We start from the raw sequence: 15,330 nt of genomic DNA, 5'->3' as shown, positions 1-15,330 counted from the left end.
ACAGAGAAATCCTTCGCATGAACTTTCCAGGAACTTCCACATGTGCCCTGATCCTTTTCACCAATTTCAAATGAACAAGTGTCTGGGGTTATGAGTGTTGACCTTTTTGTCTCCCAGTTTAACCAAAGCCATCAAAGAGAAGAAGAAGGAGTATGAGACACAACTGGACAGTTTCTTGGAGTTGAGGCAAGTGATAAGTCTTGGGCCCAACCCGAGCGCTTTAAGTTTCTGTGTCCTGTTACTTATGAATGTCATTGGTTTGAATAGTAACAGTTAGTCCTGTTTTTAATGAACAGACGCCTTATTTCCCACAGCAACCAATCAGCAGGTGAGAAGATGAGCCTGGAGGACGAGATCAAGAGATGCAGAGACCTGTGTTCCAGCACTGCCCTGAGATCTCACACATCACAGGTTTGTGGGTGTGTGTGGGATGGAGGAGGACATGTGTACAATGGAGAGAACAAGAACATTCCTGAACAGGGTTTATCGTGTCAATGGAATGTGCTTTCTCATGTTCAATCACTACCTGGGGCTCGTCTGTGCTTCTCTAGATGGGTAGCTAGATCTAGATTCACCATTGGGTTCAGGGCTCAACATAAAAAAATGTTGGCACTGGCCCCACCGGGCCAGTGGGTTTGAAACTTACTGGCCCCAAGACCATTTTTACTGGCCCCCCCTCCAAAAGTTGTAATTTATCATTGTTACAACAAAACCAGACTTATAAGTTGTTATTCTGTTAACATGTTTAATCATTTATTAAACACATCCTGGATATAAAAAGAACAAAAATGAAATAACATTTCTAGTGCTAACAAATAAAAAGGTAATAGTCAGCAAAACAATTGACTTTTAACCTCAAACATGACCTGCTCTCTTCCCTGCTGACAGCCATCTCTGCACAACTCTGTCTGACTGAAACCTCTGGTCCCTCAATGCTAATATATAAAAGCTTCCATAGCATTTCATCAGTATGATACTATGTACCCAAGTCGACACCATTCTTCTGCTGCAGTTCAATAGCCTGGGGGAACGAGGTGAACGGCTGGCCCGTCTTAATTACGTGATATGCCGTTGTTATAAGTCGTGCAATAACACGATGGGCATCTACATTTAAATTCCTGACCAGCATGGTCAACGGCCTGGAAGATGTATTGTCAACCATCCACTTAGCTGTCACGCAAACCAGGTGCTGTCTGCTAGCATATGGCTGGTCAGGGATTGTTTTCGAAAATTGTCGATGCCTGTGTAAAAAGATGCACTTTTGTCTGCTTTAGACAGGAACATACGACTTCGTTCCATTAAAAAAATTGATTCCGTTTGAGCTCGTAGCTCTACTTTGCTGCCATCTTCACCTTATTGTCTCGCGCCAGTTGTTAATTTTTTTTTCGAGATTAGAGAATTACAATTTGACAACCACTCGTCACTCACTACTCAACTCTTGATTTGCCAACTGTGCGCCCCACGAGCTGCAAAGTTATTTATGCATTTAGCAAAACGTATGAAGGATATTAACTTTTACAATGCACATTTTTTCAATCAATAATTTGCAGTGGCCCGAACGGGCCAGTGAGTTGCTAGTTTAACTGTCCCAACGTTACTTTTTACTGGCCCCGGGCCATCGTTATTGTCGAGCCCTGGGGTTACTTTCAGCAATGCAAGACCCTCATTTTTACATACACACGCGCACACACACACACACTGAGTCTCCTGGCCCCCTTCCTTCCCCTTTTAGGTTTTCATCCTGGAAAGCCAGAAGGGCAGAGGGCTGCGCTGTCTGTTTCGATCAGTGACTGATGCCAGGGCCATCCTGGCTAAACTCCAGGAAGTTGCTCCCAGGTGAGTTGGCAGTTATGATGAGCACAGTTTAGCTGTGGCTGTTATTGCACACTAATCTGTTCAGTAACTCTTGGTCACATTTCCTAGTTAGTGTTGTCACAATGCCAATATAATGACATTGATACAGTGCCTGCACTGCCTGCTGTCTCAGTACCCATTCTGAAACTATACCACGGCAAAAACCTCAAACATCAGGAAAAGTAACTGAATAAAAGAGGACAGAACACCAAATGTAGAATTATTTTTTGTTTCAATAGTGTCAACATCAGTTAGGATGTTATCACTGTTATTCATAAAGTACCGGTACTAATAAAATGGGAGTATCTTACCATTTTGAAAGGCAAGGTATGGTACCTGGAACAAGCAGTGCAACATGCAGTCTTTGATAGTGTTTAATAATAGGGGAACATGTTGAAACATCTGTCATTGGTCGTCCCCCCACACATGCACACACACACACACACAGGTACCCTCCCCATCTGCTTCAGCCTGCCATTGAGGCCTGGAGCACCTGTTTGCGTGAGTCTGAGGAGAAGATCTCCACAACAGAGGTGAGCACACACACACAGGTGAAGGTGTGTGGGTGATTCTCCAGCCTCATGGTTGTGCCCCACAGGCTCAGTATCAGGAGCAGTTGGAGCAGGTGAAGAAGGGGGCCAGGCTGAACACCCTGCCCCCCATCACGATCCCATACACCCCCCAGCCTCCACCCATACCGGTAGGTTGCTCCTTATCCACACTGCCTGCACTGACTGACTATCAGAAGGATACCTTCAGTTAAAGTTAGAAGTTCCACCAACTCGCTACATACATGCTCCTAAACTTCTGGTGAAACGTCACGTGTTGTTCAGTGCTCCACTGGTAGCACTCAACACTTTCAATGCGTTTAACACTTTAAACCTTTTCCACACTCAACACTTTCAAGCAACATAAATCTGATGCCTTGATCATGGACTCGCATGAATGCGACCACAGGAATGCTTTGCTTGCGCACTTACAAAATATTGTTGCAAATGCAGTCTGGATCCCAGATTGCTGTGCAGAATCTTGTGAGGTGGCTTTAAAGACAGTAGCCTATTGTGCACCATATCAATAGTTTAATAATTAGGTCTAGTGGTTATAAAAAAAATACATATTTTAGAAAGATGCATTTGTTTTAAATCAGCATTGTGAGCGGACGACAACTTAGCACTTTTGCTTTCCTGTGTTGGTCTTTGACACTGTGTCAGAAGAGTAAGAGAACAGAAAATGGCTATGATCTAACTGAAGTAAATATGTCTTCCTAGAATGATGTGGGTTCACATCATAGCTACATTTACATTACATTTAGTCATTTAGCAGACGTTCTTATCCAGAGCGACTTACAGTAAGTACAGGGACATTCTCCCCGAGGCAAGTATGGTGAAGTGCCTTGCCCAAGGACACAACGTAATTTGCACAGCCGGGAATCGAACCAGCAACCTTCGGATTTCTAGCCCAATTCCCTAACCGCTCAGCCACCTGACTCCCATGTAGCTAGTGATGTTTTAACCCGCTCATTGCATTCGATGTCAAATGCTGGCAGCCTAACTGTCTACTGTAACACAGTCAAACCTTCAACATGATGATAACTTGATCACCTCAGTGAGACACAGTACTGCAGACCACATTAGCACAAGAACCCCCAACATTACATGATGACGTCTCACACAATGCCACTATCTTTCTGTATGAGCTTCAAAGGGTTGATACCAAACCCGGTGTCTCCCCCGGTGTCCCCATGGGGGGGGGGGGGGGGAGAAGGACCAGCCAAGTGGCCCACCTTCCTCAGCCTCTACTTACTCCAGAGAAACTTGGGATCAAACAAAGGGATCTATCCAAAACTGAACTTTATGGATGTACAAAACATTTCTCAAGAACTACACTGTTTGTGGACGCTACCTGGATTATTGATGTGTGATAATGCATACCTTTCCTTTGATACTGTGTTGATTTAATTTGATGTTTTAATGTCACTTTCACATTATGATGAGACTGTCAAGCTTGGTATCCAACTTATTGTAATGTACTAACAAAACCATTTTGTAGTGTTGTGTAGATACATTATGAAGTATATACAAGGTATGAACATTTTAAGGCCACAATCCTAAAGTTACATTCCATTTCACACTTATCTAGGAACCACCTGGGAAAACATGCAAGTCAAGGAACTGACCAATGACCTGTTTCACCTGCATCAAGACACTTCCCTTTTATTCAAAGTATAAAAACCAACAACGAACAATAGGGATGCGTATTGATAAGATTTTAACGATTCCAACTCCTTATCAATTCCTGCTTATCGATTCGATTCCTTATCGATTCTCTTATCGATGTTCCCCTCTACAGCCATAGGTCTGTGCGTCCTGCACAGACCTATGGCTGTAGAGGGGACCTATCAAGGCAGGGGTCCTGCACAGACCTATCAAACTGGCTTTGACTGCCTCTGAAATGAGCTAATACCTATCACCTCTAGGCCTCTTCAGGCCTCTGTTTTCAAAACTAAATCTAGTCGGAGATAGAAGCTTTCAGTTTCCTTGTGTTCAAGCTTCTATTACTCAACACCAGTAGGATTTACAGGGGTCCTAACAACAGGGAAAATAACTTCAGTGTCACCTTTCAAAAGAGACCATTTACATGCATGTACTCCAAATGGTTCAACAACCGCTTTCAATGTACTTTGGGTATGTTGTTTAGGCGTTTTCAGGCATATTTAAAGGACTATTAAAAGGTTAAACAATTAATATGCTCAGTTTAATAATGCGACACGCGAACGTTTGCTGAGAACACACGCCGCCCTGATAACGTGAAATGATTAATAAGATCAATACTAATGGGAGACGAATGCCGGAGCTAAAATGTATGCTTCAAAACGACGGGACAGAAGATAACTAGATCGACTACACACAATAAAGGCAAATTGCTTCACACAGTAACAAGTGGTTGTGATCACTTTTGAGCAGTTTAGCTCTACTTTAGATAGTTAGAGATGAAGCGCGAACGTTAGCTGCGCTTGCTGCATGCATCCAACACATGACGTTCCAGTAGTTCATGCTGTGTTCAAATGCTTCTTCATATTTGTAGTATTTCCTCCCTTCGACGAAATATACTTTTTACACACGTTACAAGTGGCGTTGTTGTCATTTTGTCGTGTGAAATACAACCAAACTTTAGAACGCTTCTTCCTAGTTGCCATGTTTGCTGCAGTCTGTCTATGCGCGAACTTTTAAAGTTTATTCAGACAGACGTTCACGTGTCCCATTATTAAACTGAGCATATCGATTTTTAATCCATTATTAAAGGAATTTTGTTAACAATTCCAAGGAATCGATTCACTGGGAACCGGTACTAAACAAGAACCGGTTCTCGATACCCATCCCTAACGAACAATCACTTGAGTCCATTGATACTGCAAGTCCAGTGAAAATAGATAGGCATTCAAAAGGATCTCGCCAAGCTCCTGCTAGGAATGAACTTGGCTAGTGATTGCAATGCTACCAGACAAGTTCCACCAAAGTACCAAAGTTGATCCATGTCTGCCCGGGGGGGGGATCAAAATAATTCCTTCGTTAATAATTCGTTACACAGAACTTTATTATATTAAGTAATATAAATCAAAAATGAATCACACGCCCAACCCAAAATACACACATTTAACACCCTATACAAAATTCATACCCCATTCAAGTCCTATCTGCCAGAAACAGAAGAATATAAATGGGTTCCCTTATCCTGAGACCTGCTTTCTTACCTGCCTGTTTCTACATCTATTTGTCCACCTCACCTGTTGCTTCAGCTGACTCTCACAGCAGCATGTTGGATGCTGTCCTCCTCTCCTACTCTTTCTTTCTCAATGCCTAATTAATCTATCTCTTTCTCTCCCTGACCCTGTCTTTCTGCTTGAGCAGCACTGGTTGAAGCCTGAAAATATTTCTGGGGAAATTGTGGGGTGTAGTAGGCTAGTTACTGCACTACTACAGAAGTGTAGTAGTTGGCTAGCTCTACCAATTTACCGGGGCTAGGTCTGAATCTAGGAGAAAAACTGAGCTGGTATATGCAGGTAGCAACGCTAGTGCTAAATAACTATTTAGCTGGTCAGCTCCATGATGCCGGTAAGTAGGGCACGTGAGATTTCTCACCAAAAACAAAGAGGAACCCTTTTGTCTAGCAGATTAAGACCAACTTTCCTCGACTTTTAGCTATGGTACTAATGCTGAGGGCTCGCTGATATCGCTGTCTGTCTAGAACGGCGTATCTATGCGTCGTTGCTAACGTGTGCTGACGTTGTGACTTTGTGTCTGTATGTGAGAGAGACTAGTGATGTGTCGTTCGTGAACGATTCGTTCATTTTGAACGAATCCTTACAAGTACTCGGGAGTAACGAGTCCTCTCAGAGTGATTCGTTCATTTTCTCGTGGCCGCGCATCGGGACTGTTGCATAGGCTTGTCCAAGTAAACAGAAATGATTCGTTCATTTCCCAACTCGGTCTTTTTTGAGTCTTTGGATAATTTTTTACGTGACCTGCATAGGCTCTGTAGTGGTAGCTAGAGGAAACGCTAGAGGGAACGATTCGTTCATTTCCCGACTCGGTCTTTCTTTTTCAAGTGACCTGCATAGGCTCTGTAGTGGCAGCTAGAGGAAACGAACGATTCGTTCATTTCCCGACTCGGTCTTTCTACGAGTCTTTGGATCATTTTTCACGTGACCTGCATTGTATTTTCTAGTAGAGGAAACAGTTTCCTCATTCCCTTTCGGGTGGCCGCTGTTTTAGTAAGACGTGAATGATATTCGCTCAAGTCATCATACTGACTGGTTTTGTTATTTTCACTTTACATTTACACTTACAGTTTAGTGCAGTGTAGTTGTTTGCTGTGATAATTAAATGCTAGTGTGATAATAAATTACCAAATCATACAAACTGTCATGATACATTATTTTAATGTAATGCAGGTATTTCTTTTAAAATAGTATCTGCTGGTGCACATGTCATGCACTAACCTACATGAGAATATGATACGTGTTTGCTGTGGACAGATAGCCCCCCCCCGTTGAAATGAACGAATGACTCGAAAAAAGATTCGTTCATTTTACTGAACGAGATTCAAAGAACCGAATCAGTAAAATGATCCGAACTTCCCATCACTAAGAGAGACGCGTGAGTGACCGAGAGACGGAGGGAGAGCAGGGAAAGGAAATGTAGCTGAACGAATACGCTGCGTGTTTTAAATAGCCTTAACAAAATAAAATAAAAAGAATAACGAAACGCAATATGTGGCGGCCGGTGTTGATTCTGTGGCGCACAGAGTTGTAACAACAGGTTCAGTATCACCACGGTGGTTATCAACTCTCCACCCAGGATTCCCCACTTTTGAGCGATGAGCACGTCCACATAAAAAGGGGCGTGTTTGCAAATAGAAACAAGTCCAGAGCGCCATACTTCAGACAAGAGGAGCAAACATTAATTTTAAACAAAAACAACGAGTTTAAGAGCATCATTTAAATGAAAAGCCACATTGTTGTTGCTTCCAATAAAATAAAGGAATGTTGGGAGAAAATTGCCGACTGTATGCGAAAGTTAATGGCCCTCTCATTATCACTCATTAAGGCAGTAGTAGATCTGACTCTAAATTCAATAATGTTTTCCATCCAATTAGATCCACGGGATCTTCGACCAATGGTGATGCCATTTTCCAAGACGGTTTTGGTTGGTCCGTAGGCGGTGCTTTTGTACATGTTAATCTGTTATCTCAAACAACCTGCTACGGCGTAGTTACCATATTTTTCGGAAATAAAGCCGCGATTTTACAGTTTTGTGGTTGTGCGGCTGATATTTCGAAGCGGCTTATAGCCTGTTTTAGAACAAAACAGAAACACTTTAGGGGGTTATAACTAAGGATGCGTATTGATAAGATTTTAACGATTCCGACTCCTTATCAATTCCTGCTTATCGATTCGATTCTCTTATCAATGTTTCCCTCTACAGCCATAGGTCTGCGCGTCCTGCACCCCCACACACACTGGCTTTGACTGGCTCTGAAATGAGCTAAAACCTACCACCTCTAGGCCTCTGTTTTCAAAACTAAATCTAGTCGGAGATAGAAACTTTCAGTTTCCTTGTGTTCAAGTTTCTATTACTCAACACCAGTAGGACTTACAGGGGTCCTAACAACAGGGGAAATAACTTCAGTGTCACCTTTCAAAAGAGACCATTTACATGCATGTACTCCAAATGGTTCATCAACAGCTTTCAATGTACTTTGGGTATGTTGTTTAGGCGTTTTCAGGCATATTTAAAGGACTATTAAAAGGTTAAACAATTAAAATGCTCAGTTTAATAATGGATTAAAAATCGATATGCTCAGTTTAATAATGGGACACGCGAACGTTTGCTGATAACACACGCCGCCCCGATAACGTGAAATGATCAATAAGATCAATACTAATGGGAGACGAATGCCGGAGCTAAAATGTATGCTTCAAACTACGGGACAGAAGATAACTAGATCGACTACAGACAAAGGCAAATTGCTTCACACAGTAACAAGTGGTTGTGATCACTTTTGAGCAGTTTAGCTCTACTTTAGATAGTTAGAGATGAAGCGCGAACGTTAGCTGCGCTTGCTGCATGCATCCAACACATGACGTTCCAGTAGTTCATGCTGTGTTCAAATGCTTCTTCATATTTGTAGTATTTCCTCCCTTCGACGAAATATACTTTTTACACACGTTACAAGTGGCGTTGTTGTCATTTTGTCATGTGAAATACAACCAAACTTTAGAACACTTCTTCCTAGTTGCCATGTTTGCTACAGTCTGTCTATGCGTGAACTTTTATAGTTTATTCAGACAGACCTTTGCGTGTCCCATTATTAAACTGAGCATATCGATTTTTAATCCATTATTAAACTTAGCATTTCAATTGTTTAACGGCTCAGAGAATCGTTAAGGAATTTTGCTAACGATTCCAAGGAATCGATTCACTGGGAACCGGTTCTGAACAAAAACCGGTTCTCGATACCCATCCCTAGTTATAACACTTATAACCCTATTCAATGGATTTCACAAAACCACATTCGAATTTTAGCCATGTGCTTGAAAGGGAGAATTACACCGCCCGTGTAAATAAAGGTGGAACCAATTAACCCTATCCAGCCGGACCATTCAAATATGGGTCGAAAAAGACCCATAAGACCCGCCTTAATATCTTTGCCGTCCAATCACCGATTTTATTTCTGAAAACTGCCAGATACTCATGACAAGTTAAGCTCAAAGTACATATCATTGGTTAAGGGGTTACTGGGAGGGGAAAATAAATGTATCGTCTGCAACGGCAGCCATTGTTTTTCGAGGCGGAGCCAGAGCGGAGACCATGGGAGATTGCCTACAGTGTTAGATTTACAGCTTCGAATTGAAATTTGAGACGATATTCTGAGTAAAGACAAGTTTATTAATATGTGTTGTCAATATTGTCAATTAAAAGTCTAAACTTTTTACTTACGAAGAATTTGTTTGTGGGAGTGATGCGAGTTTTTTCCAGAAAAAAACTCGCTTTCTGCCGTGTCCGGCAGGACAGGCAGTAATGACGTTAGTAGCACTGTTTAGCCTCGATTTTAGCAGATTTCTAAAAAACTTAGAAAAACAACATTAACTAGCTAGATTATATACACTGTAAGCTAAATGTACATGCCTTGTTTGGCCAATTCGGTCGATTGTGGAAGAAACTCCAACGTTTTTTAGTTATCGAGAGGAGTATCCAGCCATAGCGCTAGCTACTTTTGGGGCAGAGAAATGTAGGTTTCCCCCATGTTTCCACGTGTTTCCATGTAGTCACTAGAATGGTCATAACTTTTAATCAAAATATGATATTTCTAATCTGTCTTCTGTTCCACATTGCCCACAGATGTGTGGATATTCCACCTGCTCAAAGTTTTCCTCCATCTTGTAATTAAAGTGGTTAAAAATGAAGTTGTCTGATGAGGTATGGTGGATGGAGAAGTTTTTGTAAAAAATGGCTGCCTGAAATCACCTTGATAAAATATGATTTGCCTTAAGTAATCATATATTTATTCACATCATAAAAATCCCCTAGTTCTGTTCTTCAATATGGTGTCAACAGTTAATGTGTATGATTTAATATGAAAATTCATAAAATGTGCATATTAATATGAATATCATATTTCAACAGCATATGGAATGTTTGGAATGTTGGCTTAGACGTTGTTTCACTTGCTCTGCCATTTCCAGGCTGCCATGAAATTAGCTAGTTTTGGCTGCAGAGAAATGTAAATTAAACATTATCGAAGAGCTGAGACGTCATGTTTATACAATACACAAAACAATTCAAGGCTCGACATTACAGTAACGGTGCGTGTCCACTGCAGCGACGCGAATCGCTGTAAGTCGCTCTGGATAAGAGCGTCTGCTAAATGACTAAATGTTAATGTAAATAACAATAAACCCACTATTCATTAAAACTACTAAAGCATAATAATGCGCCTAAAATACAAACGTGAGCAAGGGCAGCAATCGCTATTGAATCAACAGCCATGTGCAATTTAGCTAGCAGGGGAAGAATACAAACAACGAAAATCACCGGTTAACTTAATTTAAATTTGCAAGAACTATAGACTGATACAATAACAGGCTTAAATGAACTGACAACATAAATTATACGGGCCGCCAAGGCAAAATCAACATAGAGGAAACACTGCACTATCAGGACTTGGAAATACAGTGACTTGCTAATGGATTGAACATAACATTTCATAATAATTTCAGTAAATCAAACAGCTGCAAGACCCAGTGAAATGTTATAGGCTACAGGCTTCTTTTTAGATATAATTTGATATGGTCGTGTGGACAATAAGACACGGACGCGGTCTCTTTTCATAACTTGTATTTACCACTGCTCTTCTTGACATCGGTATTCGAACAGCCCTCACTGACTTCACGTAATGCTTACGTCAGCATCATGCCTACGGCAACTCCCAAGGGACAAAACACACGTGTCCGTTGAACATAGAAAGGTCTGCTACAGTAGGCTATCCTCGGGATTTGCAAGCTAGCTAAACTTGTACTATATCAAAAAGAAATTTGTAGACAATAACAATAATTTTCATCACTCACTGCTATATGGCATAGTGCAGAATGACTGAAAGAAAATATTTAAGTGGAGCACTAAAACGCAAAACACAAATTAAAAGAACAAAAGACCAAGATATACGAAAACACGTCCCTAAATTGACAGGATTCTTCAAGCCTGCTGAATCTCAATCAACATCCAGTCGAAACCATGATCCACAGCAGGACTGCCAGCTAGCATCATCAGCTAACATCGTTCACGTTATCATTGACATAGCACTCCAGCTATTTATGACTTTGCCTGTAACCAACGCCAGTGGGGAGCGCTCTTTTTCGAAACTGGGACTAATTAAAAATACTCAGATCCACGATGGACCAAAACCGACTCAATCACCTGTCTCTGATGTCCATTGAAAATGATGTTCTGAGCAAATTGGATTTTACCGGCCTCATTAAGGACTTCTCTGACACAAAGAGCAGCCTAGGGGCCCCTGACCACCTTAATCCGCCCCTGCCTAGGACCTAGTCAAGGTTTTATGTAAGCTGAAATCGGAACTTCACATCAAGGGCGCATAGCGCGCTCGCATACTATTACCAAATACTATTACCAAATGAGAAATATTTTAGGGGGTGCTATCGGGGTGCTTTGGTCTTTCTTGGGGGTGCTGAAGCACCTGCTAGCCCCTTCCTACCCGCAATGTTTGGGGCTATCTCGTTGTTATGATCAGTGACCTATGCACTTTTGTAAAGCTCTCTCTTGGAAGTCGCTTTGGATAAAAGCGTCTGCTAAATTTATAAATGTAAATGTAAGATCGCCTATACTCGTGCATTGCTTGGTATTGTAGCGACAATGTACCCAGAATGCCCCACGGCAAGCTGAAAAGCTACGAAGTTAAGGGCATTAGCTTAGTTAGATAAACATTGTTTGGAGTTATATTGTTGTGTTCGTTTTGTTTTGATATGGGTAATGCTACGGTCTGTAGTTAAGATAATTTGAGTGTTCACCCTGATTGGGAATGTTGTCTATTTAGATGGCTATCCAAGCTGTCCAATGGGAAAGTGTATATGACGACTCTGCTAACGACTGCTTCTGTCTGGAGAGGGCTCAGGCAGATTACCAACTACAAGCCCAGAGCCCCCCACTCCACTAACGACTCCCGCCTGGCCAACGACCTGAACGATTTCTACTGTAGATTTGAAAAACAATTGGACTGTCTTGATCTACCCCCTCCCACCCATGTGGCCTCCCCCCCTCTACAGTGACAACTCTCTCCATTCAGGAGGGTGAAGTTAACAGACTTTTCAAGAGGCAGAACCCCCGCAAAGCAGCTGGGCCGGACTCTCTCTTCTGCCACCCTCAAGCACTGAGCTGACCAGCTGTCTCTGGTGTTTACCAACACCTCCCTAGAGACATGCCATGTGCCAGCCTGTCTCATGTCCTCCACCATCATCCCTGTGCCCAAAAAGCCAAGGCCAACAGGACTCGATGACTACAGACCTGTCGCCCTGACCTCTGTGGTTATGAAGTCTTTTGAGCGCCTTGTGCTGGCACACCTCAAATCCATCACCGACCCTTTCCTGGACCCACTGCAGTTTGCCTACAGAGCCAACAGGTCGGTGGATGACGCCGTTAACATGGCCCTCCACTTCACCCTACAGCACCTGGACTCTCCAGCATCCTACGCCAGGATCCTGTTTGTGGATTTCAGCTCTGCCTTCAAAACCATCATCCCCACCCTGCTGCAGGACAAGCTCTCCCAGCTGAACGTGCCCGACTCCACCTGCAGGTGGATCACAGACTTCCTGTCTGACAGGAAGCAGTGCGTTAACCTGGGAACACAAGTCTCTGACTCCTGGTCCATCAGGGCTGCGTCCTTTCCCCTCTGCTCTTCTCCCTGTACACCAACAGTTGCACCTCCAGTTTGCGGACGACACCACCCTCATTGGGCTCATCTCTGACGGGGACGAGTCTGATTATAGGTGGGAAGCTGACAACCTGGTGCAGCCAGAACAACTTAGAGCTCAATGCTCTTAAGACAGTGGAGATGGTTGTGGACTTCAGGAAGAATACAGCCCCACTCACCCCCATCACCCTGTGCGACTCCCCAGTCAACACTGTGGAGTCCTTCCGCTTCCTGGGCACCATCCTCTCCCAGGACCTCAAGTGGGAACTGAACATCAGCTCCCTCACCAAGAAAGCACAACAGAGGATGTACTTCCTACGGCAGCTGAAGAAATTCAACCTGCCAAAGACAATGATGGTGCACTTCTACACAGCCATCATTGAGTCCATCCTCACCTCTTCCATCACCATCTGGTACGCTGCTGCCACTGCCAAGGACAAGAGCAGACTGCAGCGTATCATCAGCACTGCTGAGAAGGTGATCGGCTGCAATCTGCCTACCCTCGAGGACCTGCACACCTCGAGGACCCTGAGGCGAGCGAGGAAGATTGTGGCCGACCCCTCCCACCCTGGCCACTCCCTGTTCCAGCTACTCCCCTCCGGCAGAAGGCTGCGGTCCATCAGGACAAAACCTCACGCCATAAGAACAGTTTCTTTCCATCTGCTACTGGCCTATTCAACAAGGCCAAGGACTCCCATTGACATTCATTCATTATTTAACCCAGTATCTGATTGCACTATTGCTATGTTGACCACTCATGCTGCTCATTCTTATTTTTATACATATTTTATTTTATATTTAAATTGTTTTATTCTGAGATTGTTTAGTTCTTAGGAATAGTTAAACTTCTGTACCTTTACTTAATTTAAGATTCGTATATGTTTAGTGTTTGCACCTCCCTGCCATAGTAAATTCCGTGTTTGTATAACATTCATGGCGAATAAACCGAATTCTGATCCTGAGCAAACAGTCGTGAGCGTTGTTCTGCTCAACGCTAGTCAGTGCTACGGCATCGTTGGCCCCGTTTAAAGCGCGGCCTATATTCCGGCGCGGCCTGTACTCCGATTTACAAACACAAAGTGCGGCTTATAGAAAATGCGGCTTATTTTCCTAAAAATATGGTAGGTGTGCAGCATTAGTTACCATGGTGATCTATCCTGCTAAGAAGTGAACCACCGTCATGACACTGAAAAATCCTGAGTTAAACCTGAAGTTACCTCACTAACCCTAAATCCAGCTTCGTAGCTTTGGACACCCGTAGGCTCTGTCATTGGTACACCTTCATTTATAAGGCAATCCTTGGTCTGCTCCCAAACTACCTGTGTGTTTTCATCATGCAGAAAAGTGCCGGGTAATACTCCTTGTGTTCTCAGGACTTCTTTATGCTTGCTGTCCCAAATGCCAGAACGGAAATGGGAAAAAAGGCTTTTATTCTGCACCCTTATCATGAATGTGTTGCAGAATGATTTAAAACTCATTGAACTGATACCACTTACTGCTTTTAAATGTAAAACTGACTAACTTTTTTTTTACTTGTCTCTTTCTGTGGTCTTCTGTCTGTCTCTACTGTCTGTAACTATGTATTATTATGTTGCTGCCTGTCTTGAAAAGGAGATTTAATCTCAATGGGACCTTCCTGGTAAAATAAAGGTAAAATAAAAAAGTAGTAGAGGGCTCTGGTGTCTCCAAGCTCATCCTTCCTCCAAGAGCTTCCACAGAAGCCTAAAAACCAAACCACATAAATTTTACATTAAACCTAAAATTATATTACACTCTTCATCTGATCCCTGTTGCATATGTCTACTACAATAACCCTAAGGAGTCTACTTTGTACTATTTCTTAAAATAAAGGTTTGTTTTAAAGTGTACAGTTGATACACGGTTCTATCGCTCAGTTTCCCTCATCCAGCTGAAGCAGCTTCCCTTCAGACGGATTCTTCAAATGGAGAAACTGAAGCAGCTTATTCAGCAACGATAACAACATCAGGGCTCCAGACTGCGACCAAATGGTCGCATTTTGCTACCAGTTTTTGAGACAGTGCGAGCATTTTTTACAAGCACTCACGCATGTGCGACCTACAAATTTGGAATTTATTGGGTGTGCACAACGTCAGCACACGTTAGCAACGACGCATATATACGACGTTCTAGTAAGACAGCGATAACAGCGAGCCCTCAGCATTAGTACCGTAGCTAAAACTCTAGGAAAGTTGAGGCTATTTTTCGTTAGGTTCCTACGAACATGTCAATCTGTCAGTGGGTTTCCCTTTAGTTCTTTTGGTGAGCAGTTTCACGAGCCCTTCTTACCCTGCGTCATGGAGCCGAGCAACTAAATACTTATTTAGCACTAGCGTTGTTAATGTATCCCTGCCTGTGTTTGCGCTGTTATACTCTGCATGTGTCGTGGTGTTGGTGGACTGATAGAAAACCGCATCATACATTTAAGTCATTTAGCTAAGACTTGCATGTACAGTACGTAATGTCACATTA

At 42.7% G+C, this 15,330-nt stretch overlaps 1 protein-coding gene across 4 annotated transcripts in view; it reads left to right on the top strand.

Annotated features, from left to right (window-relative positions):
* Nucleotides 1–15,330, top strand: part of ttc3 (tetratricopeptide repeat domain 3) — a 56,911-nt gene that overhangs the window by 35,786 nt on the left and 5,795 nt on the right. For 3 of the 4 annotated variants that reach the window (XM_067257804.1, XM_067257803.1, XM_067257805.1), the window contains 5 exons: nucleotides 118–186; nucleotides 315–411; nucleotides 1,733–1,836; nucleotides 2,303–2,387; nucleotides 2,453–2,554. In XM_067257804.1, coding sequence (XP_067113905.1) covers nucleotides 118–186; nucleotides 315–411; nucleotides 1,733–1,836; nucleotides 2,303–2,387; nucleotides 2,453–2,554 — 457 coding nt within the window. The remainder of the gene's footprint in view (nucleotides 1–117; nucleotides 187–314; nucleotides 412–1,732; nucleotides 1,837–2,302; nucleotides 2,388–2,452; nucleotides 2,555–15,330) is intronic. The other variant, XM_067257806.1, reaches the window with a different exon arrangement.

Source organism: Osmerus mordax, chromosome 19 (genome assembly GCF_038355195.1).
Source record: "Osmerus mordax isolate fOsmMor3 chromosome 19, fOsmMor3.pri, whole genome shotgun sequence".
In the NCBI taxonomy this organism is placed as follows: Eukaryota; Metazoa; Chordata; class Actinopteri; order Osmeriformes; family Osmeridae; genus Osmerus; species Osmerus mordax.
This window is presented reverse-complemented; position numbering and strand designations above follow the sequence as displayed.